Below are 25,373 nucleotides of genomic sequence, written 5' to 3' on the forward strand. Positions count from 1 at the left end.
CTATAAAAATGTGCTGGACACGCTAGGAGTGAACAGCATCAACCTTGTATTAATGGGAATGGTGTCAGAGCTGAGAAAGAAGTGTGTGGTCAATTGCTCCCATAAGGGAACTGAACCAGAAAAGAGCTGACTGCATTCTTCTACTAAAATGTGGACAATGTGAGAGCTGTTCTTTTCAGATCACCAAACCAAATAAGGGATAGAAATTGGCTCTTTTTCTCTTTCTGATCTTCCCTTCTGGTACGTCCTTGTGCTCCAGAATTGGCTGGCTGACTATCTTTTAGATGCCTGAGCTGTAGGAAAACCAGAAGGAAATACAAACCTCTCAAGAACTCCTCTTCCACCCTCTTCCAAACTTCCCATCAGGTAGTCATTCAGCACCAGATTTCCAACACCTGTCTAAAATCTTCCCTCCTGAGTAAAAATGTTTGGAATTCAGAGGAGCAGCACCAGCTTCAGAAGGTGAAATCTGCAGCTATGTCCATACTTGTAAAGAAATGCAGGCAAAAGTCCACTCCTTGGCCACAAAGCCAAGGGCCACCTTCTGCCTTGTATCCCAACTATATGAGGATACTCCCTCCGTAGTAGATTTGACTAGGGAAGAGGGATGGCTGTGGTAGGTCAGAGTCCTAAAACAAACTACCACTTATGCTGTGCAGACACACAGGGGTCTGCCTGGTGTCTGGCTAGCACAGCTGTACTTTACTTACCCACGGCACCTTCACCTTCAGCTACTTCACACTGTTGAGTTTCAGGGAGAGGCAAATAGGAGACTGTGGCTGCTCTTCCCTTCCAGCGCAGGGCACAGACCACGTGCGAAAGAGCAGAGTATTGTCCTCTCCTACCCCACATCACTTCCTTGCTCTGCCTGCACATCCTCCAGTACCTGTCCTTCTCTCCACACTGGTCTTTCTATCACTTCTCACAGTCATAGAATCACAGAATCATAGAATGGTTAGGGTTGGAAGGGATTTTCAAAGGTCATCCAGTCCAACCCCCCTGCAAGGAGCAGGGACATCCCCGCCTAGATCAGGTTGCTCAGAGCCTCATCCAACCTGGCCTTGAATGTTTCCAGGAATGGGGCATCCACCATGGCCACCTGTTCCAGTGTCCAGTCGATGCTTCCAAAGTCCTTGTCCTCACATCTAGTGCTTTAAGGAGCTCTTTCTGAGGGAGGGACATGTTCATCACAGCTGGAAGAGGAAATTAGCCTGTTCCAGGCTGTGTGCCACAGCGAGATATCTTGACAACTTCTTTCTCTTGACTTTCCAGAAGACGACAGCAAGCTGTTTCTCACCTTTAGGCAATATTACATAAAGCAAAGACGAAGGGAAGTGGCTGCTGACAGCAGGGCTCTCCCAACCCTCACCACCTGGAGATCTGAACCCCTCACTATTTTGGCCTGTGTGTCCTGGAAAGAAGAACAAATGCAAGAGAGAAGTTTGCTAGCATGTCTATTAAATTTAGTCCAAGAATGTAAAACATTTGGGGTATGTGAGCTACAGAGTAAATCAGGCAGTGGATGTTTCAAGTCTAACGGTGACACATGCGGCACTGTTTAATCAGCTAAATCCTGCACTGTGGAACACTTCCATGTATAGCAATGCTGTTATAACACTGCAAATCGTGGGCAGCAATGGCACTCATTCGCTATTGTATTCTAGCTGCCATTCTTTTAAAGGGCCTGATCCAAGACCCACTGAAAGCCCATTGACTTCAGAGTACTTTGGATCTAGCTATAAAGAAGGGATTTTCAGCATTCCATTTTTACAAAGCGAAAACAAAGCAGCACTTTTTGGCTGCTCTTTCTCCTCATCTTACTGGATATTTGTCTGTTCCTCCCCACCCAGGCAGCTCTGTTTGCTTTTCCCCACCCAGGTCTCTGCATCTCCAGTCTCGTTGTCTCTTTTCAGCTCAGTGTCCTTGCCAGCTCCGACACCTGATGCAGCCCTTGGTCTGCTTAGGCTGCCACCTCCCAGCTCTCTTCCAGCCTCAGAGCTTCTAAAAAGAAAACACTCCCTGACAGAACTTTTCTTTACAAAGGTCTAAGGGAGCTTCAGAGCGTTCCCAATGAGACGATAACATCCAATGTTCTTATCAGAGACCATAAAGATCAAGAGAGACGTTGTGGGAAAATCCATCATGGAAGATGTTTAAGGAGGTTAGACAAAGATCCATCAGAAACAGTCTAAAAATAGCAGTTCAGCTTCACAGCCTAGTAAGGGACTAGATAATGCTTTGATAAGCATTTCTAAAATTGCTACAATATTTCTATGCATTTTTTTCTTGCCTGTAAGTCTTCCACAGAGAGACAGAATGCTGCACATTTACAGAGCACAAGTATCTCTGTCCATTGACATCAATATAAGGCGTCTTGCTGTCTTCACCAAGCTCAGACTTCTGTTTGGGCCTGAGTCAGAGAACTGAAACCAACTTTCCTTTCATTTTGTCCAGTTTAGTCATTTATATTGCTGAGACATCTGTTCATGTTCCTCTTTGCATTCATCAGCTGTTAATCACTGTTATGGGAAGAGTACAGGGCTGGATTTTCCTACAGAAAATGTCAGTGAACTTGTTACACTAATTCACCAGAGATATAAGCTGACACCTTTCTGCCAACGAAGCCATATGTATTTTAAGAGCAGACAAAGATGTGGCCCATGAGGGTAAAACTGCCTAGGCCTGAAAAAAAAAAAAAAGAGCTAATTTTAAGGACCAATGCAACAAATATTATTTTCCAGTAATTTTTGTTGAAGCAATTTTGCAGTAGCAAGAAATTAAAGGATAGAAAAAAAACCACATTTATTATTTAAAGACGCAGTGGCTATGCAAAATTCAGAAAAAAAGCATTTCCTAAATTTTCTACTTTTAGATCCTTGAAATCTAAAGGGTAGCAAAACAATTAACCAGCGGTCCATGAGTGAAATGTATACAGGTGATATTAAGGCTAGAATTTAATGATTAACTGTGAGGATTTTTCTATTGTTTTTTGGTTTACAAGCAAAATGACCCAGCAATGAAATTTCTCAATTCTAATCTAATTCTCCCCAATATCTATAGCAAACAGTAGCTCCAGTATAAAGATTTACAGCTACAGTTATGTCTCTGCTTTGTTCTTAAGCATGTATTTACTTCTGCCCATTTGCTTTCTGAAATTCTCTCTCATTTGTCATCTGAAGAACTCCGTTTAAAAGGAAAACAGGCTTCAGACATGAAACACAGCTACATTCCTGAAACATGAGATGAACAACCTTTAATTCACGCAACCTTTCATTTACAGTAATGTTTAATGGATGGGCCAGTTTCAGTATGGACAATGCCTCTCCCTGTCATTAGCCTGCAGAAAGGTCTAAAACTCTTAAGCATTTAAAGGAATGCTGTTTCAGGCTCTGTACTCTCTCCTTCCCTCCTTCCCCCCTCCCCATCACCCTTTCTGACTGCCCTTGTTCTAAGTGCATAATCTAAACGCTGTACTCTGCAAATTGCACTTATTGTTGGCTTCAGGCTTCGAAAGGCCCTTCTGAACACTTTTTATACAAACCCTAACAAGGTCAGAGTTGGAAAAATCTCAGCTGGTGGACTTGGATCCCATGAGCTAGTGACCATTTATAATTAATATTAATGAATGTCAGACGACAGATGTTTATTGCTTAAGTAGAAATGTGCATTGCTAAACCAGAAGGATTTAGTTTAAATCCAGAGGAACTGACTTTATTTCTTGTACGTATGTGGGTGGTGGGAGGGAATGCCAGTGGGTGATCCAGCCCCTGCTACCTTTAAGCACGAGCAAGGAAACAATATTCTGTATTCACTTTAGCAGGGTCTGTTGTGATAGGACAAGGAGTAATGGTTTTAAAATAGAAGGAGTCACACAAACAGGTTCAGACTTGATATAAGGAAAAAATTTTTCACAATGAGAGTGGTGAAACACTGGCACAGGTTGCCCAGAGAGGTGGTTGATGCCTGATCCCTGGAAACATTCAAGGCCAGGTTGGACAGGGCTCTGAGCAACCTGATCTGGTTGGAGATGTCCCTGCTCTTTGCAGGGGGGTTGGACTAGGTGACCTTTAAAGGTTCCTTCCAACCCAAACTGTTCAATGGTTCTATGATTCTAAAGAAGGATCCTGAGCTCTCTAGTTGATTGAAGCATGATGTTTGGTCCTTCAAAACTGAAGTAAGGAGGAGTCTCTCTGTCCACTTCAGTGGCTTTGATCTGACTAGTAGTGATTTTCATTTGTAGATGGCAAAGCACTTACCAAAATTAAAGAACTGTCATCTCCATTTTACAGTTGTGGAACCTGAGAAAGTCATATGAAGACTGTATTATAAAGGAAAAAAAGGTTCACCACTCAGAAAAAGATCACATTCCCAGACACAGTATATTTTATGTTGCTGGATTTTCTCCCCAGTGATCTTAATTCAAACTAAAACTATGATGAACACATCTCTTAAGTTTGAATATGACACAGTGGAAGGTGCAATATGAGGATGAAGTGTCTCTATGAATCCCTCCAAATACTACAGGTTTATGGTTGATGGAACCTCTGTTTTCTAACTGAAAGCAACTCACTCTTTCAGAGCACATAAATCAACTTCCTGGACAGAGACATCCTGGGTAACATTTTCAAAAGCACACGAACAATTTTAAATATCTTCTTAAAGTTCGTGGTTGAGATTGGGGTAAGGGTCTATTTGCTCTGGATTCTTTGGACAAAGCATTCTGCACTTTTAGTATCTTACTACAGTATGTGCGTACCAATTGTTTGCTGTTTTCTAGTCCCATAGATTTCTACACTTCTGTATGACAGTCTATAAAGTGTTTCTGAGCATGTCATACCAGACTCTTGCAAAATATTATTGGCTTTACGGGATTGATCTCAGATGTTATAGATGAGTGCCTAAGGAGCTGCTAGAAAAAGCAGGTGACACTCAGATTTATAGAAACAGTGAGTAGTTTCTGTTTTTGACTAACATGACAGTTCTTGGATCACGCAGGAAAGTTATTAGTTACTCGGTTTTAAAGAGAAGCATGAATATATTCATTGACTAGTGTACAGTGGGCTGCTTCATCTGGAGGCAGGAGGCAGCTGGAAAGAGAGATCGCTGGTCCCCACAGTCCCACTTTTCAGAGGCTAGAGAAAGTCCTGACTTCTTGCAATACATTGTAGTACAGAAAATAGCACTCAGTGAACTTTTGCTTTGGGTTCCCCAAAAGCTTTCTGCAGCTCTATAATTTGGCTCCTGTAACCAACCCCGCCACATGGGCTGCACACAGCCCACAGGCACACCTGGAAGTGTAAAGCCTTGGATTGATACCAATGTACCAGCACCACTGTAGCACTCTTAAGGCACCAGCCAAGCACCAAGCAGAAAAACAGAACACGCCTACAACAAGATCTGCTGAACCGCCATTGCATACTGCTGGTAGGAATGGCGCTAGATAGGACACAGGGCAGATCTCCTGGTGGGGTGGCTAAGGGGTTACAGACTTCCCTTAGCACTTGTTGATGCCCTCTCTAACGAAAGGCTGATTTCTCATCCCGGTTGGGGCTTTGTCTCATCTAACCTTTGGGCCATCCAACCTCGTTCATATCCAATCTAAATGGTGTGGTGGTCAGTTTAGAAAGTGTACTAAGTGAAGTGGACTCCAGTGATGCACTGTCACATGGCATACTCATTTTTCACATTCCACTTCAAGCTACTCATAAAGCCGGCCGCTCACTTCAGTGTGCAAAGCCTGTGTTACTACAAACAGCTCTAAACACACAGTTCATTCCCAGAGGGATTTTGAAAGAATAAACTTATCACATTCTTGGAAAAAAAAAAAAAAGATGACAAGGCAGCTTGGATAAAATTTACATGGACAATTTCTATCAGTGATTCATTTTAAACTGAAGACTTACAGGCAACGTTAAAATGTGTGCATTGAAGTTTTTTTCATGCATGCCCTCCATGACCCCTACTTAGAAATCTTTTTTTAATATTTTATAGGGCTGAATTTTCCAAAGGAATGGAAAGTACCAGCTTATCAAAGTCACCACATTTCCCAGAAACTTGCTGATTTCAATGAAGCCCTAGGGGAAAGTAGGCAGGTTTTGAAACAACTTTGCCTTTGTGTTAGGTTTCTGCCTAATACCCTGTCAGCTTGTCCATTGGGTTGGCTCTTGGAAACCCACCTGGTATACCGACAAGGATTCAAGAGCCTGAAAACCTAAGATCCTTTTGACAGCATCTTGGTCACCCGAGCTTCCTGAGGGTGAAGCTTGCTAGGGTTAAGCTCTGAATCACTTTGGCATAAAAATTTCCTGAGCCTTTTTCAGAGGTAGTCCAAAAGTCTTGGTTATCCCAATCCCCTCCTGCACAAGCTGCTCTCTACCTGGTGAAGTAGGTATCCTCTGAGGAGGTGAGAATAACTTTTCAGAAACATATGAAGATGGCCAAAGTGATATGTCATGTCAGCCTTTTTGAAACGGGACCTTTGGAGTCCCTGATTTGTATGAAATTTAGAAACTTGACCTGTCATTTTAGTAAAGATCTAAGTGTATTTGGAGATATTGGCACAACCTAGAGAGAGGAGCATCAATGCTTTGGCCACCTGAAAAAGTACACATACGTTGGAGACACAAAACAGAAAGAAACAGTCATTTTTCAATACCTTGTTTTAAAAAGTATCCTTGAAAGCAAATTCTTCCTTCATTTTCACCAGAGATCAACCTTGGTGACCTCCGTGTGTTTGAGCAAGTACAGGAGTGGACAGAATATGGCCTCCCATTAATTTAAGTAATAGCACCCTGGCTCTGGGCTGATGGTTTTGCTGAGTGGATCCGTCAGGGGCTGCCATCCCCCTCCATGTCAGCTGCTGCCAACCGGCTGATCCATCCGTCAGGCTGGCCTGTGTTACCTCTGGGATGCACAGGCGCTCCCATCTACCTGTCAGCACAGGTGTCACCCCAGGCGGGAACGCAAACAAACTGAGCTTAGAGCAGAGGGGACCAGTGAACCATGCCGAGTGGGGCCAGAGGTGCATCCTGTTGACTCCTCATCTTCCTTTACCTTCCTGGCACATCAGGAAACTTAAGGAGATGTAAAAAAGGCATTCTTATGGATGCATCCAAACACTGGAGTCGCATAAGTATCTTCTGAATTGGCAGGTTACAGTAATGCAATCAGCTTAAGTAAAGCCAAGGAAAACATCTTTTCTTGTTTATCCCTCCCTTCAGGGCACTCTGAGTACAAATTTGAGTACTGAAGAAACAAGTTTCTTTGGGTGTTTTCCCCTTTTTACTATTGTACTAGAAAGAGTTCAAATGTCTGCTGAGGCACTAGCATCTGTCTCTTATCATGTATAACTTTTCCTGATTATTTCTAGAGAGGCAGACTAAACATGCAGCTCTGACATAATGCAGCATCACATTTTTATTTCTGGTTTGCTCAAAAGCCTGCACCAGCTGAACTAAGTCTCTAAAAAGGACTACATTTATGACCTCAATCTGGGCTAATGGGAGGGCTTGGATTATTGGTGCCTAAAAGGAAAACAAACTATTATAGGTTTCTGCCAAAATCCTGATGCTCTAACAACACAGTAAAGTTTTTTTGGTACCAGTCACTGCTATTGCCAGTCTCTGTATTGGCATCTGATTCCCTTAGTCCTAAAAGAGGCATGAATGGTGGATTTGGACACTCATCTACCTTTTTGCAACTCTTAGGACTAAGTTGTAAAACTTAAATCCCATTCAGAAGCCATTGTTAAAAATATCACAGCCATCTTGGCGAGAAAACACCACTTTCCTAATTACCAGCGTGGCGTATGTCACTTCCTGTCCTAAGCAATGCAAGAGTGGTTTTCTGCTCTGCTAAACAGCCATGACTTTCCTGTCTTTGGAAGCTGTGTTGAAAGTTTATAAGCTGCAGGATCTTATAAGATGAAAACTGTTATGTAATTAGAAAATTGCTCTTGTTAGCACAACGTTAGTCCTGATTAAAACAAGGCTGCTAACAAATTCCCTTAGTTCCAACAGACAAGTGCAAAGGAAATAAATCCCCATGGGCTCTGGTGTGAAGAGACAGCTGTAAATGTCTCCATAAACAGCAAACAGAAGTAATTATAGAAATCCTTCTCCTCTGGCTGCTTCTTTGACTGGAGGATATTCTTGTATTTTCAGGCACTGGCAATGTCTTTTCTATAGCTCAGGAAAGGCAGATCCAAACCCTTTCTATTGCAAAGGGGTCATCACAAGACAGTTAAGCCAGGGACTTTCCATCAGCCTTGCTTATGAGCTGATGGGTTGTTGTGGTTTTGTTAGTAAGGGGGGGGCTAAGGTGTCATTTCCCAAGCAGCCCATGAGAGAAATGACCCCTTCCTACTTCCCGTACACCTAATGGGATACAACTTGCTCTTTATCCGCTACAGCAGCAAAGCCTGACATCTCCTGTCGCAGCATAGCGGGTCTGCTTAGCCTCCTCTCTGTCCTCTCTGCCTGCTGTATGCAAACGGCTGTTGTGCAGGCCTGATCTATGCCTGCGTTTAGACACAATGCTCTCATTCCCCCAACACGCCTGCCTCAGCATTGCCCTTTTCTGGCAAGGACATGACATAAATACAAATATTTTTCAAGTGAATGCAATTTAGTAGTCCAGATCCTATTTTCACAGGCAAATGAAGATCAAGGATTCCAAATCTCATGGAAAGACTACTCGAAGTCTCAGGCTTGAACATCACCTAGAATCTACATCTAGAGACATATTTCCATTTTCAGAGGAGATAGGCACATAGGTTAGTCACTAAGTCCTCTAATGCAGTTGCCCAGCCATAGGTGTCATTATCTTTTGAGGTTATCTTGGGTTATCTAATATCACCACACAGGACTGTGGATACGATGCATGCCTAAAGACTTGTATCCATCTGGACTGGTATGTGGAAGTCAGGTAGGCTGTTCTCATGCAGCAGGAAAACCTATGTTTGGCCAAATTAATTGCTCCTTGAATGCCCTTGGACCTTAGCCCCTTTAAAATTTTTACATAGATTCACTTCAGCAGTTGGTATATCTTCAAGAGTAAGCCCAGGAAATGCACTGGGCCATGTAGCACCTACGTAATTCTCAAGTTGTTGACCCTCACCATTCTGGTCACTTGAAAATATAGTGATCATAAAATAGAGCCACTATAACTAGGAAAACAATGATTGGGATAAGAAAGTTAGGCTGTTTAAACTTCAAAAGGATGTACCAGATGAATCAACCACTTATGTGAATGAAAGAAGAATGCCCTTTGCATCACTGGGCAGCTGGGGCTTTGGACACGTGTTATCTTGGCAAGTGGTGTGAGTACATGCTACAACCTGTACTCCAAAAAAAAAGTATCACTTTTCTTGAAAATGAGTCATCTACTCATTTGCATAATATGACATGACTGTATTGTAGACGGAGCTGCAGTAAATGGTTTTAGAGCCTGGGGCATGCTCCTCTTACTGCTTTAGCACAGCTCCTTCTAGTTGTCATGCTGCTGTTTTCCAGGTGGCATTACGAGAAAAGAGTGACAGACTTTTAGGTTAAAAGGACTAAAAAAAGTCTCTAAGAAGGGTGTGGATAGGTGGGAAGGAGGGCGACACTGAGCGGTAGCACTTAGCCCCCAAGTTTTGTCCCCATACCTTGTGGAGTATAGAGGTGTTGGAGCACTGGTACTGCAGCACCGGTGCTGACAGTGCTCCAGTAGCCGGGAAAGTGCCGAGAGGTCAGCTGAGGCTGTGAGGGGTGTGAAAGAACACTGTGGCACGTTACAGCTGTGGCTTGTGGTCTTTTATTATAGCTCTTCAGTTTATTGCAGTGTCGTGGGGAGGATTTTGTGGTCCGTGGTGACATGCACAGTAGAAGCGCCAGGACCCTTTCAGACAAGGGCCTATTACGTCGGTGCCTTCAACCCCGCCAAGCGCAGTTCAGTGACTCCTCTTGCCCCTTCTCCTCTCTCAGGATAAATTTCTTTGTGGGAGTAATCTCTCCAAAAGAAATAAGATCACTCCAAATGCCTGACACCAGATCCTCATCCCTCTGGAGTTTCCACGAGACCTACCCTGTGACACCCTCATCACCACACCAAAGTGAAGGAGTTTGCAGAATTAGATTTTATGCCTTCCTGTGGTGGTTTGGGGTTTCAGTGCCCATGGAAGGGAGAAGTGAACAGATATGCTGCTCTGAGCTCCCCATAGTAATTACAAATGAATATAATAGAGTTATATATATTATAGGGACTAAGTCACAATGCCTGAAGTAGATGAAATCTGGAACCTGCAGTAGTTAATCCACGAGTTGTGGTTTTTTCAGTAACTCACTCTCACATGGTACTCTTAAGTACCAAGTTCTCCCAAGGTGTCACCAACCCTTCCGCCCTTTACTCCATAAAATATGGCTGTAGGTCCAGTGGAAACACCACATCTAATGCGATAATGCAAATACTTTTTTGAAATACTCATGCTTGCATACTTAAAGATGTATTCAGACACAGATTGCATAAATACAGACACAGGGATTTGTTCAACCAGGAGCTATAAATTAGATTAACAAGAACTCAGCACCTTCAAGCTGATTTGACATGTAATTATATTGTTCTCTGAATTAATTTCATGTCTGCATTTAATTTGAACTACTGCACTTCTCAAAATTATAGCATGTCTGTAGATTTTCTTCACTATATAAAGTTGTTATTGTTAGAAGTAGTAAAGTATCCCCTATGTACAAGAAAATTCACTGGATAGTGCCTACAGACTAATTCTCCCAGTACAGTTGGCTGTATGAATTTTTGGTTCTGTAATAAAAGCTATTTTAATGCCAAATAATTACTTCACAGAGCTATTAAAGCCACATGAAGCCACATCTTCATGAGCAAAACAGTCTCTTGGAAAATGTTTTACTATCTCCTATTTAAAAGGATTTACCTTTTTTTTTTTAAAAAAAAAAAAAAGAAGCTTTTATTGAACCCATAAGAAGACATAAACATTATTAGCGTTAGTCATCACTGTAAGATAACTCTACAACCCATCAGGCAACAAAGATATTCCCAGATTGTGGCACAACACGCTGCCTTTTTCCTGGCATACCAAAAAAAATGTTCATCGTGCGCGCAGCGTAAAGCCCAGACCGACGATGTCACAGCAGACACAACGCGGAGGAAGGGAACTGGACAGGAAGCGCTCACCGCGAACTCCCGAAATAAAGAACTGGAGGGCAGAGCGGAGGAAACTCCCTCCCGTTCGTGGCCCTCGGCTGCACCCCCTGCCCGCAGCAGCCGCCCCCCGGGCAGGGGCCCGGCCCGGCTCCCCCGGCCGCCGCGCACGGAGGGGCCTGGCGCGGCACCGCGGCGCCCCCGCGCGGGCGGCGCCGGCACCCCCACCCCGCCGCGCCCGTCTCCCGGGGGAGAGCTTCCCTTAAACGCCGTGCGGCCACGGGAAAAGGCACTGACACAGAGATAAGCATAGGTGCATAAAGTGTTACATGTTCAGACTCAGGAGGATTTTCTAACAACAACGTTTTTCAGAGGGAGATTGACATTTTGGGAGCATATTTCCTTCGAAGTTATATTATTGCTCCATCTGCTTCTCTGATGAGCTTCAGTTTTAATCCCGTCCTTGCCTTTTCTTCTTTTTCAAAGGCAAAGTAGTTCAGAGATGGACTTGTAGTTCAGAGATGGACTTGTAAACATAACGACCCATGTCATTTTTGCACTTTTAATTTCACTAACAGCCAAATGCTCAAATTTCCACTGAATTTCCACAACTTCTGGCATCCAGCTCAATGTGCTGTTACGAAGTGGGCTTCAGCAAGTACTAGGAAGAAGAAAAAATATTCAGGAACAAATCTCTGGGAAAATGAGAGTAAGGATATGAACAGATGCATGTAAGAACTTGGCTCCAGCTACTCTTGGACGCTAGCACAGAACTGCTGGTAGAATCTTCCCTTGGGTCTAAACTGAACCAAGGACTGACTGGAAGGAACATTACATTGTCATAGAAAAACTCCCACTAAAATAGTGGTGAAAAGAGCCAAACAACCAGCCTAGACAAAGATGACCCTTCTATGCTTTATGGCATGACCAGAACAGCACAGGTCTAGACAGCAGATCCTTTCACAAATGGCAACAGCATGGAGATTATGGCACTAAATGATGTATAAAATTGCACAGAAGACTCCAAACTAGTTATCCTGCGAGTAGAAGGCAATAAGGACTGAGTTTTAAGTACCTTCCAGAGATCAGTTTTGCTTGTTCCTTAAAATGACACCAGTCTGATCAAAACAGAAACAGCAAAGCCATGCCTAGGTTAGTCTCTAGCTAGACAGAGAGAGTGTATTAGTATATTCACACACATACAGGTAAATGCATATATCTTGATCCACGACTGAAAGGGAAACCATTAAATGTCATTCCAACACACTTAAAGAATTGTGGCTAGGAAGTCATGGCTGAAGGATTTTGGCTAATCACCAAGTGAACAATGTCAAACACTGAATGTCTGGACAGCCACCATTCAAATAACGTTTCATCTTGGGCCAACTGGATTTACAAACCACTGGAACGAAATTCCGTACTGTTATTTATCCGTTAGTAAGGGATGGCACTTCAGCTGGGTAAGAGGTGGGTTCACTGCTGCACGGAGCCCTCCCAGGCCTCCCAGCAGCGGCAGCTCTCACTGAGCCTCACATGCCCATTCTGCAGGTCACTCCTAGTCACCTCTGCATGTCTTAGGTGACATTGCCAAATTCAGAGAGGGATTCTGGAGGTATGTGGGTGTATATTAGGGTTATCTCTGACTGGTTACCTAAAATTTGAGGTGCCAATTTACATTTAAAGCTTTACTACATGTTTCAGAAACAACAGATGAGAAAAGCGGATGTTTGTCTCTACTTGACTTAATACGTGTTGACTTAACCTTCCCTTACTCTCTGATCTCAGGCAGTGATGGTAAGGCATCGAGAAGCTGTAAAATAAGCCCATAGAGCTACACAACAAGAAGAGGATACAGCATATCCTCACGTCTTATTCTTACTCTTTGCTTTCCGCCTTCTCTTCACTTCCTTTGAATCTCTCCCTTTATCTGACCTACTCCTCCTTAGACGGTCATCTGTTCTCAGAACAAAGTCACTGCTCCTGTACCTACTCCTCCACTGTCACCTACTTCCACAGAGCCCAGCAAGGCACCAAAAACTCCCAGCTCCAGTTTTGAGTCTGGAATGGGCAGAATTCCCTGCATTCAGCATCCTCAATAGCAAGAGCAGGTTTGTGGAACTCTCCCAACATCGGTGTAGGAAAGTCTGAATTTTCTCTGCTGATATTTAAAAGCAAAAAGTATTTTTGCTGTAACAAAGAGGGATAGATTATTTTCAGTAGTATTGTTACCAGGATATCACAAAACAGAGTTTGGTCTGATGCTTTTCAGTGCTTGTCCAGAAATTTCTCCATGTAATGAGGCATACAGGTCAGTATGACATTGTATCATGAAAGTCTCAAGTGAGGTTGCTTGCTTTTGAAGGCGTCATTGGGATTCATCTAATCACAGGTGAATTTCAGTTGCATAATTCAATAGATGAACTGGTTCCATGCAGAAAAAAATCTAATTTGTCTTAGGCTTGTTTGTACACACAAGTTCGATTCAATGTCCTACTTGCACTGGTTTGTAAAGCAAATAGAAGGAATAGAATCATAGAATCACAGAATAGTTTGGTTTGGAAGGGACCTTTGAAGATCATCTAGTCCAGCCCCTCCTTGCCATGGACAGGGACATCTTCCACTAGATCAGGTTGCTCAAAGCCCCATCCACAGTCTGACCTTGAGCACTTCCAATGGTGAGGCATCCACAACTTCTTTGGGCAACCTGTTCCAGTGCCTAACCACACTCAGAGTAAAGATGCTCTTCCTTATGGTTAAGCATAAATGCACTGTACAGTATCATCCCCACAGCCAATACACAAAGTTTTAATGTTCCTTAGAGGACAGGAAGGTTTATTGGAGGAGTCCGTAGCAGTAACAAAATCCTCAACATTTTACCTTCATAAGTATTTAAAGCAATAAAGTACTTGAATACCTAATTTTGTAATGATAGTCTAAAGCTTGACTTGAGACTTGGAATACCACTTTTTAGTCTGAAGAGGGTCACACACCTGCGCTGGAGGTATTCATGCTGCAATATCAAGAATCCCCCGGCATGTGGGTGCAGCAGGAAGGGGAGGGTGTTGAGGGAGGGGAGAGGGATTTTTAAAAGATGTAGATGCTGAGCATTGACAGTGAAGGGGAGTAACATGATGGTTAATTTCCTCTCATCATATGCTGTGGGTCCCAGCCCAAGACAAATTTAGACCAGTCAATAGCCAATGCAATCTGGCTTCAGCCACAGATGTCCCCAACCCAGCTGTGTTTTGGTGGAGTATGTGGAGCTGTGCCCCTGGCTGTGGGAGACAGGCTGTGAGTGTGCGAGATATTTATACCGGCTCTAACGCACTGGGACTCCCCAGGGAGTTCTCAGCTCTTTGCTCAGAGCCAGGCTGACGGGAGGTGCTAGTCCAGTGGCCGAATTGAGTAGTTTGATGAAGAGTTGGACATTCCTAAACACTAGTACTAGTGTCCAATTTCTAACGGGAGGTGCTAATCCAGGGCCGGTTTTACAGGCTATGGCAAAGAGAGGGAGTCAGAAATTGCAACAACCTGAGCAAATCTTCTAACGTGCCATCATTTTTATTTCAGGGAAAAAAAATAGGGAGGAGAAAAGAAAAAAGGCCAACAAAGACGAAAGCAAGGAGACAAGACAGGAAAGCAAAGGGCGAGCAGCCCGAAGACAAAATCGAGAACAGAGGGAAAACAACAACAAAACGCAGCCGAAGAAAAGAAAAGCCCCAAATAAAGAAGAGAACCTGGCACCAGCCGACACTGCACATTAACAGCCCTCCATGATTGTTTAAGTCTTATGATGCTGCTATCTCTACCAGATCGCCCTGATAGGTGCTCCAACCTTTCAGGCCGCAAATGGACAATGCTACCAGTTATTATTAAACTTTAAACAACATTCCAAATACTTCCTATATTCTCCAAGCAACCATAGTTTATTAAAGAGATTGACATGAGCCACGGAAAAAAAAAATCTAAAAATGGGATACTTTAAAACTGTTATATGCTTCCATGCATCTGTAAAAGGCAATTAAGAAATTTTGTATATATTAATAATAGGGTATAAAATATAGCAATATAATAATGAATGACATTCAGATGAACAATGTTCTTTTTCTTTGTAAAATATTTTTCAAGTTATTGTTTAAGTATGAGGCAAGAGATATGTCTAAATCAAAGACGCAAATCGTATCCCTTCATATATTGTACATAAATATTAAGAGAAGGAGGAAAACGTTTCTGAAGAGCCAGTAGGAACCCAAGGTTTTATAACCTCTGATGGAGCAGGATGGGATTGCCCTGTGGTTCCCTGGTCCTCCGTGCTCCAGACGTGGGTGAGTAACACCGGGGGAAGCTGGCAAGGCTTCACAAGCTGAGGGAAAAGAAGCAGAAGCATCTGCAGCTTTAAAGACTGAATCCCTGAGGCAGAAGGCGATGGAGTTGAGCTTGAACAGCGCTCTTATCTGAGTGACAACACAATGTTTTCTGGTCTAAACAGTGGTACCGTGTGTGCTGTTTTATGCTTTTTATACCTATGTGTAACTTAAGTCTACATTTCAAATCTTCTGGTGAATGACAAATCGTATTTGTAGGAGACAATGTTGAGTTAATAAAAACCAGAAAAATAGATCATGTACGTATGTGTTTTTTACAGTGATGGTGATGCCTTTTCTTCCTGGGGAGGGATACATTTCATAGCTTCACAGACAGAAGAGGACAGAACTTACATCCAAAATGTGCATCTAGTGAAAGAGCATCCACAATGCTAAATCTATTGCAGGACAGAAATTACAAACTTCTGTTCAATTGTACTTAAATTCTTGTTCTAGTTCTTCTCTCTGACACAGCAGAGGTGTAAATCTCCACTACTTGCAGGACAAACCAAACCCCTTGGTACCATTCTGGCTATATCAGTGGCTAGAGTGACCCACAAGAGAAGCACAGGCTATGCTATACACTGACTCTCTGCTCAGAAATCGATTTACCCTTTACAGAAATACATTGAGGAACCAACAAGCTTCACAGCATGTTTCATTCCCATGCTTTCCCCAAGGGCAGTTGTCACAGGGGTAACAGCCTGCCCAGTGTGGTGCATGGACTAGAAAACGTGGCAGGCGAGCCTTCCCAGGTAGTTCCCGTCCCTGTTCACTATTTCTGTTTCTCACAGTGAGTTTGACCTTAAAAAAGACTCTACCCAACACCGAAGCCTGTCGCTCAGGCTGAGGAAGCCTAAGCGAAAGGCTTCTGTGACTTTTGGAGGAATATCCTAATCATCCAGACAGTGATGCAGGATAGTTTCCCACATTTTGCTTGGTAAGAGCTTTGTCTCTTAATGATATGCATATAGACCATAGATACAATAGTCTAATTGTGTATAGATACAATAGCCTAATAATATGGGTGTTTAAGGCTCCCACAGCTTGCTTTCAACTTTCATGAGGTTTAGTAAAAACTTTCTGTTACTAGTCCCTGATCATATTCTCGTTATATTTTTACTGGTGAGAAGAACTAAATGCTGAGGGTTGAATGTGAGTATCATACACATGTAACACTCATCACGTACAATGAAGTCTGAATGGGTGAGAGAGAAAAGCAAGGTGTGCTGGATGCCTCTGGGAGGCACCTAACAGTGGGAAACTGGAGTGGGGGTGGCTATCTGTGGGCTTCCAGCTCCATCACATAACTTATCTACACCCACCTTACTGGAAGCAGCAGTCAAGGAGAAGCTGGTCTCAGAGAAGTGGCGGGTGCAGGACCTGTGCTCAGCACTGAGGCTCTGGGTGACATTGAAGGAAGGCAGAGAGAGGAAAGGAGAAATCCTGCTGCTGCCAGACTCAGAGGTTGGCACCAGAAGATGAAGTGCAAGCACCAGTTCTGGGCCAAGAGGGGTTGGCGTCACAATGGAAAGTGGAACTCAGTGCCTCAAAACTCTGTCCTGAAGCTGTAGTCACCCATCTGTGTGGGGTGCTCGTGGGCAGACAGGGCTGTTCAGCTGCTCAGGAAGAATTGACTGCTCTATTTACTTCCTCCGGGGACAGGTTGTTGGCCAGATGAAGTACCTCTAGTTGGATTCAGCAAACTAGACCACCAGCTGGACCACATGGATAACTGAGCCCAAGGGAGCTTTGTCTACAACTCTTAAAACTAACCAGCAGGATTATGTCTTTTCCTTGCCTTAATTAAATATAGGAGTTAAATAGCAAGGGGTTTTCAGATGGAAGATAGCTCTTGAAAAATGCACAAGCAAAAATTACAAAAAAATGAACAAGAGTGTTCAAAGAGGAATTAAAAAGAGGAAAAAGCAAAACAAGGAGCTAAACCCAGAGTGTCCCTGATCTCATTTATTCTCTACTACAACACTTGGAGGAGTCAGAGGAATGCCATTTATCTGGCAAAGACAGAGAAAAGACTGGAAAAGCAGTATCAAGTAGTTCAAGAGCTACAGATTGAAGGGGAAAAAAAGAGGGTGAAAGGAAAATAAGAGAATTTAGCATACAAATTTGAGTTTTGTTATACACTGCCACATAAACCTTCATTACAAACTCCAGCATTCCTCTCCCTGCTTATGCAAGTGGCAGTGACAAGAAAGATGGTTTGTCTTACCAAGAGCAGGACTTGGAATAGTATCACCTTTCAGCAAGGGATAAAAATGTAAAAGGAATTTGGCTCGTGGCAGTAATAATTCATAGCAATAGTACCTGAAAAACCATGATACAACTTTTCCTGGACATGATCAAGGAAGCTGCCGTCATGTTGTTCCCTCCCACATAGGATAATGTTTGATAATATTTCCTGTAGCCATGGTGAAGCACTAAAAAGTACATCCAACTCATCTGGGCGACTAAAATTTTCTCCAGCCCTGGCACTGAATATAGACTACTCTGATGGCAGGTGAACTACTCCATTAGGACTCCCAATAAACTGAAGAAGAATAGGGACCTTTGTAGGTCAAATACATTGCAGTGACACTTTTTGCCCACCCAGTTATAAATATGTAAAATCAAGAGTCAATGATCTTACATGCTAACCGAGTAAGAGCTAATGGGGACTCACACAACCTTGCTGGAGAAGATCTGACCAAGTACTGCAAGTAGCTGTGATTAAATTTGTGTGAAACTTCTTTCCTGACAATTGCCCTTCAGTTACCAAATACTTCAAAACCTTAAGAGTAAATCGTAAATAATTTTCAGAGGAGGATTATGAACAGAGTAGGATTATGAAGAACTTTTCTTAAAACAGGAGCTAAATTGAATGAGTGTTAATTGTCAGACAGATTTATAGTGTGCTAATTATTAAAGAACAGTTCTGGAATAAAATACTAAATACCAGTTATGGTCAGTAGATAAACACAAATGAGGTAGTATTTCTGACAATTAAGCTGCTCAGGGAACTATAATCAGCAACAAAAAAAGTAGAAAAATGCAAAAAAAAAGCAACAGTTATGGCCAAGGCTTCAGACCTGTCTGACCAAGCTGTAGCTTGGTCTCTCACCTGGCTCCATGTTAGTGAAGACCTGACGAAGGGGATCCAGAGTTAAGGTATCATAAACAGTTTAAGCTCCAAACTGCTGAACACTTCATTTAAATTGTCCCAGCAGCTTTATTCTGAGCCACCAGAGCAGAGCAGTCAGGCTGATCAACGCACTAAATAAATGACAGGTTTTGCTGTACCTTTTAGCAAAGTGGCAGCAGAAGGACCCATCAGCAGAACAGGACCATCATCATCACCTTTCATCCCCCACAATGAAGGTCTTGTGTCATACCCTCTATGAACCGCCTCTGGATACTTGTGGTTGATATGCTGATGGGAAAGCAGCACATGAATATTGTTATTAATTCAGAAGTATTCCTCTATAGCCCTCATGAGTCACTGTATTTTATGTTTCTGTGGTTTTAGGCTCTGAAACTTATTGAAGACAACTTTATTATGCAGCATGAACACACCATGACTCTCGTACTTAATTGCTATGCATTGTTATTTTCAGAGTCAGCAGTGGGTTTCATTTGCACGGTTCACACGAAGTTGCAAGAATTCAAACAAAAAAAAATCTGTGCCGCATGACATAACAGTCAATGATCATGGGAGCCACTCTTTGCAGGAGCATTCTGCGAGCGGCAGCTAAAGTCGCAGTTTCAGGCTTGCCTAAGTCCGACAGCGAGGGCTTGGGTGGTACTGTCACATTTTCAGGCTCAGATCTGCTACTCCATTGCTATTACTTAGCACAAAGCTTATGCAGCAAAGACCTTGTGGTCTTGTAACCATGGAGCCTCAGCCTAGGGAAAGGAGGGAAGGGTAAGCAGCCTCTCTTGGATAAAATTGCCTGCACAACTTTTTCTGTAATCAGTACTGTGGAGGCAGAAGAAAATCTGCAGGTACCACAAAAATAGGATGCAATATAATAGGGACAGGAGGGAAAAGAGTTGTCAGCTGGTCTGCCACCTTTAAAAGGCTGATGTGAACAAAATTAAACTAGCAACAGCAACCACTTTTTTCTTATATAAAGGGAATAAAGTACCAGGATAAATGATCCCAGAATGAAGCCAATAGGTTTCAATTTATTTAGTCCTTGATGTGCCTATAGCAAGAAACTGTAGATGAAACAAATTAATGCAGAGATGGGAACAGAGGAATGGCTGGCTGCAAATAAGCAAGAAGATGAAAAACATACTGTCACTATTATTTAATCTATGCATGAAATAATCTCTACAGATGTTCGTACAGCCATTATCCAGAGGGAGCTGGCAACCAACACCTTGCACTAATGAAAGAGGTATTTTCCCAGAGTGTGAGATTAAGGAACTGCTTTTGTGATTTTGGGGTGAGGAGGGGTGGGGGTTGTGACTGAAAAACAGGAGGGCAGTTCCCCTTTCTACTTTATGCTATAGCACAAAACACCTGGTTTCACAAATATAGCGAGGTTTCATCCTCGCTATATTATCAATGCACTGTATACATCAGTCCATAAAATAGGCTTCTATGAGAAACGAAAATGTGGATAAAATTTCTTAGGCAAATCAACATAACCTGCTCAAGGGTATGTGCCTTTTTTGTAAGAAATGACATACTGTTTTATTCTACTTTCAAAGTTGAACAATGGTAGAAAATTCGAAAAACATCTAACAGCATAAGCATAATTCAAAATGATAAAGGAAGTTATTTTTCACCCTGATGCTTTGTTCATAAAAGAAAGCTCCCATGAGTAAATGACAATGAAATCTATCATATAGCTACTCTAATAATTCTGTTCTCTGGAAACAGGATTTACAGTTTCAGACAGCAGGAGGGGACTAAAAATGGGTAAATTATCTCCACATGACACTGACAGATGTCAGTGTACCCCTGCTAGTTATTGGAAAAGTAATGTCCAAAATAATAAATAAAACCAAGGTCATCCTTTTACCACCCCTTTCTCCCCACTGTTAATTCTCAACTAGCTGATGGGAGAGCATTTGGTTTTGCAAGAAAGAGGATGAATAGCTGGGCAAGGAGCTGTCACTCACTCTGTTTTTAAAACAGAAGATTTCTTGAAGAGTGGCCAAAGGGCACAATCCTGTCACTTTTGGTGATGATGTCTCTACGTCGGATGCTTATATCTTTCTGCCATGCTATTCACTAACAGTATCTGAGACACTACTGCCCTTCCAGTGTCTCCCTTCCATTGAAGAGTGACTTTGACTATTCCCAGAGTGTGATGAGCTTCTATTTTTTCCAGATTCGAGTTACTTCTTTCTAAAACACATTTCTACCCACCAGTCCCTGCCTTCTGTTCCATAGGTGTTCCATATGTAGGATAACTAACCCAGTTCTGCTGAGAACAAGATCGTGTGATTTGGACATTCCATGTGCATGTGTATGTGCGTTGGGGTCAGGGATGCAAGGACTGGTGGAGACTGGATTTTGGATCAAATCTCTCTAAAAGAGAAAGGACCTTAGGTGAGCCACCATTATAGTTTTAAACACCTTGAAAGCCTGGGAGGGAGCATTCACACACCTTAGTCTCTTGTAGTTATCCCTGAAACAAATCTCAAGAGCACAGCCTGACCTCTTGAGCTACAGGCTTGGCCCATTTCTCCATGTTTGCAATATACCGTGTTATTTCTGTATCATTCTCCTCACCACAGATTCTCAGCTTACTTCCTAAGGGGATTTGTAATAAATGAACAGTCTTCCTGAGTGTTAATGAAGTTGTTTACATTATTGTTAAGGAACGGTGAGGGCTGAGCCACTCGCTGTTCTCCATCCTGACAAATCCTTTTTGGAATATCTTTTGGTGATAGCTCTCCAGATCATCTTAAGTACGAGTACATATTATACCCTTTATGAGTCCTTTTACCTTACTGGCATTATCTGAGCTCCTGTAGCACATCAAATGATGTAATTAGCATCTCTCATCTGTGGTTTCTTTTCACATCCTGTTTCCTACGACCTTACAAGTGCTATGTCTAATGCCTTATTGAAGTCTAGACATATTGTGCTTACTGCTTAGAGGGAAGCAGAAAAGAGAATCAAGGATACTTATGGTAGCAGAAATCTTGCTTGAGAGATCAATTTCTTGGTTTGGTTTGTTTTGCTTTTTTATACAGGGGAGAAATGTCAACATAAGACAATTTCTTAAGCACATGCACCCCGAGACTTTCATTTTCAAAATTAATGCCAAGGGAAAGAAAAGAATAATTAAAAGTAAGTATTCGAGAGTCAGCTGGGCACCTTAAGCTGAGATTCTGGCACACCATTAGGGGGTCATCTCAATATAAGATCTTAAGAATGAAGCTTTTAGAAAGTCTTAGAAGTTTTATTCAGCCGAGACACACTTGCTTAGGGATAAGTAAGAATTCTTTGCAATTTTCTCATGGGTCCTGCAGAATCCTAGGAGCAATTTCATACATTAGGAAATGCAGGTCCACTGCACTTTAGTGACTGTCAGTGGGTGGTTAAAAAGCACAATGTCCACATTGTACCTAAGCTGTAATTAAAAAGGTATCAACTATTTTTCAATATAGAAAGCTTTGTCTTCTGACTACAAGAATAAATAAGTCATCGGTCAGGAATGTTGGATAGTCATAATTTCAGGCCTATAAATCATAGTTAGTGTGTTTTGTAACCAGCTTTTACCAAAATGTTACTTCACAAAAAATCACACTAGCAGCACCACGCATTGCATTCTTTATTACTACAAGTGCGAGCTGCAGAAGCATCCTCATCATCTTCAGCTGTCTCCCCCTGGGGGAGAGCAATAACTGCCACGTTTTGAAAAATAGTGGACAGTATCATGAGGAATTCCAATATTAATTTGAAAAGTGGACATTCTTGGCTTGCTATAAGGCAATACAAAGCATCTAGATTAAGTGGCTTATTTAGAGGATGCATTGACACCACTGCGTATTTTCTTAAACAGCTTTTAACTTGATTTTTTTTTAATACAGTGACACAGATCTGTAGCTAAGGTGTCTTTGCATATCATTTTTTGTGTAAGCAACAACAGTGACTTATAATTTCATATAAAGTTGTCAGCACAAACACGAGCTCCGTTGCACGATCTGAAGCTTGTGCAGTCTCTTTGCTCAGCTAAGCACAAGAATGAGTCTCTGAGCAGCCTGCAGTTGACGGCTGAGAAGGTTCCCATGGGCTTCTGTGAAGCAGCACGATGAAATTCAAAGGGGAGAATGCAGAGCACTACACCCCAGCAGGAATACACAAATACACAAAGGAATAAGAAAAGGCCCCTTAGGCAGCGGTGGTAATTCGCAGATGAATGCGAAGTGTCCTGCTATAACAGAGAAAGCAAACATCATACTGGGGAACACACAGAAGGACGTAGCCTGTAATATATATGAAGCAATTCTTCTGTTCTACTCAGTACTGCTTGAAGTCTCAGCTGAATTACAGTGTCCCCTTAAGGTACCACAGTTCAAGAAAGAGGTGGTCTAACTGGAAATAGTTCAGGCAAGAGCACTGAGGATGGTCAAAGCTTCAGAAAAATGCTCTGACATCTAACTGTATCTATGAAGCAGATGATGGACATAAAACAGAGAGGGATATGGTGGTGAATGGGAATCATTTGGAGGACAGCTGAAGGAAACAGAACTAAGGAATTATTCATATGTACAAATTTCCCCCTTTCTGGATATAATAAACAATGACACTCACTGAGGGCAGGTAGCACCAAAAAAAAAAAAACAACCAAAAACAAACACACCGAGAAATCTAGGTAGGTAAAACTAAAATATCCTTTCCATCCCATCTGTAGCCAGTTCATAATGTTACCCATGCTCAGGATACGCAGTGCTTGCATTCCTAGCTCCCATATTCATACCTTTAGACAAGAATAACCCTTCCTCTTCTTTTACAAACAAAATTTACCCTCTTTGTTTCCCAGTGACTCAAATGAACACCGGAACCTCCAAATTCAGAAGACAAATACAAAATATAAACTTTATAATCTCTTTTCTTGGAGAAACAAAACTTATGCTGTCATGCTAGCCATCTAGCAGCTAGCTGTCCCAGCAACTTTTCAGCTTGCTGGCCAGTCTCACCTTGATTTGGAAAAACAAAATACAAGAAAAATAAGTTTGTACAAGGTAGGCATTTGACAGAAAGATCCTGGGCAGCCAGTCAGCATATGCTGACTTCTAGACTTCTCTGCAAGAATGCTGTGGGGAGCACGTAGCAGAGGCAGCATCACTGGGGGGAAACGGGAAGGGCTAGGGCCAGAGGACACAAATCCCAGAGAAAATCGGCTTCCTTATTTTTGCTGCTTATTGAGTGACTTATTTTACTTTCTAATCTTAAATTTTTTAGTTCATGATTTCGGGAGAAGCAGGGTGCAGAAGACCAATTTATGATTTCTGAAATCCTCGGTAGGACAGTACTATTTCCATACAGAAGATGTCCCACCAGACCAGTGGTACCTGTTAATGGCCAGGATGGCAGCTTTAGGGACGCTGCTTGGAAGAGTAGAGCCCCCTCTGACATTACACATGAGCCTACCGCCATACCCCCACACTCAGCAACAGGAAAGCAGTCTCTGGAGGACCCCGTTAATGGCCAAAGCAGTTGAACTGTACATACCCTGTGCCACACATGCTGCCACCCTGTCTGGCTCAGGGAAAGCTTCTCCAGCGTGGACTTGTGCCCAGAAGGCAGCTGAGCGCTGCAGGTCACTCCAGCCAGCGTGAGTGCAAGGGGAGAGACAAGAGAGGGAGCACACTCACATCACCGCTCTGCCGGCTCCCCTGGGCACCCACCTCTGCGTGCAACCCCCCAGTGCCACTCGGCAGAGGAGCCGATGGGGTATGGGAATGCTGAGCCACCCCAGCAGTCCCCCTTTAGGTAGTCAGATGAGGTTTTGGGAACCGCTGACTCTGCCATCTTAAGATATACATATATACATTATATCTGAAATTAATTAAAATGAAGGACTCTCCTGGATTTCTTGAAAGCCTTGGAGCTAGATTAGAAATCCAGCTCATTCCTTCCTTGTCACATATGGCACTTCCCAATACTGAAAAGTGTATCCTGAAAGTAAGGTCCCTATAGGGATCCCCAGAAAGCAGAGCAAAGAGCTGCCTAACACAGTCAGAATTAAAAAGGAAATTTTGTGACTGAATCCTCAGCTGGGTGCATCAATGCCTCTGCCCACCCAAGGAGCTGTGTCATTTCACGAGTATATTATGGTTTGGAAGTCAAACAAACACATGCAAAGAGACAAGGAGAGACCTCTACTTCAAATACCAAGATCCAGGACAGTGACATTTCACTGGACTAGTAGACAGCTGGGTTCACAGCTGAGTGTCCCAACTTGGAGAGGAGATGGGAGCAGAGCAGTGACTGTGCCAGTTTAGGCCATGCACACTAAAGCTATTCGGATCACATGGCCAGGAAGCAAAGGAATATCTACTTAAAAAAACCCCCCTGTTTCAAGATCTCTTGCACACGTGAGTGGCCTCAGCACCTGAGCAGCATTACACATGCTCACCGGCAAAACCCCGGTGTGCAGGGCAGAAAGTGAGGTGGCTGGAGAACTGATCTGGGCACAAGTAAGGAGCGCTTAAGACAGTGCTTAAAGGAGCCACTTTAAAGGCACCACGTGAGGCAAAAAAAAAAGACCCTAGTTACAGGTTTCAAGGCTGCGTTGTTCACAGCTCACTGCAAAGGCTTATAGATGTTGGCAATGTACAGCATGAGTCTGAGGCAGTGGAGCTGAGGGATGGATGTGTTTATGCACTTGA

The 25,373-nt window shown here is 42.8% G+C and overlaps 1 protein-coding gene across 1 annotated transcript in view; it reads left to right on the plus strand.

Annotated features, from left to right (window-relative positions):
* RSPO3 (R-spondin 3) overlaps nt 1–15,774 on the plus strand; it is a 62,819-nt gene extending 47,045 nt beyond the window's left edge. The window contains exon 5 of the mRNA XM_086744507.1: nt 14,725–15,774. Coding sequence (XP_086600633.1) covers nt 14,725–14,918 — 194 coding nt within the window. The 3' untranslated portion in view covers nt 14,919–15,774. The remainder of the gene's footprint in view (nt 1–14,724) is intronic.
* The last annotated feature ends 9,599 nt before the right edge of the window (nt 15,775–25,373 follow it).

Source organism: Chlamydotis macqueenii, chromosome 3, assembly GCF_036417535.1.
Source record: "Chlamydotis macqueenii isolate bChlMac1 chromosome 3, bChlMac1.mat, whole genome shotgun sequence".
Lineage (NCBI taxonomy): Eukaryota > Metazoa > Chordata > Aves > Otidiformes > Otididae > Chlamydotis > Chlamydotis macqueenii.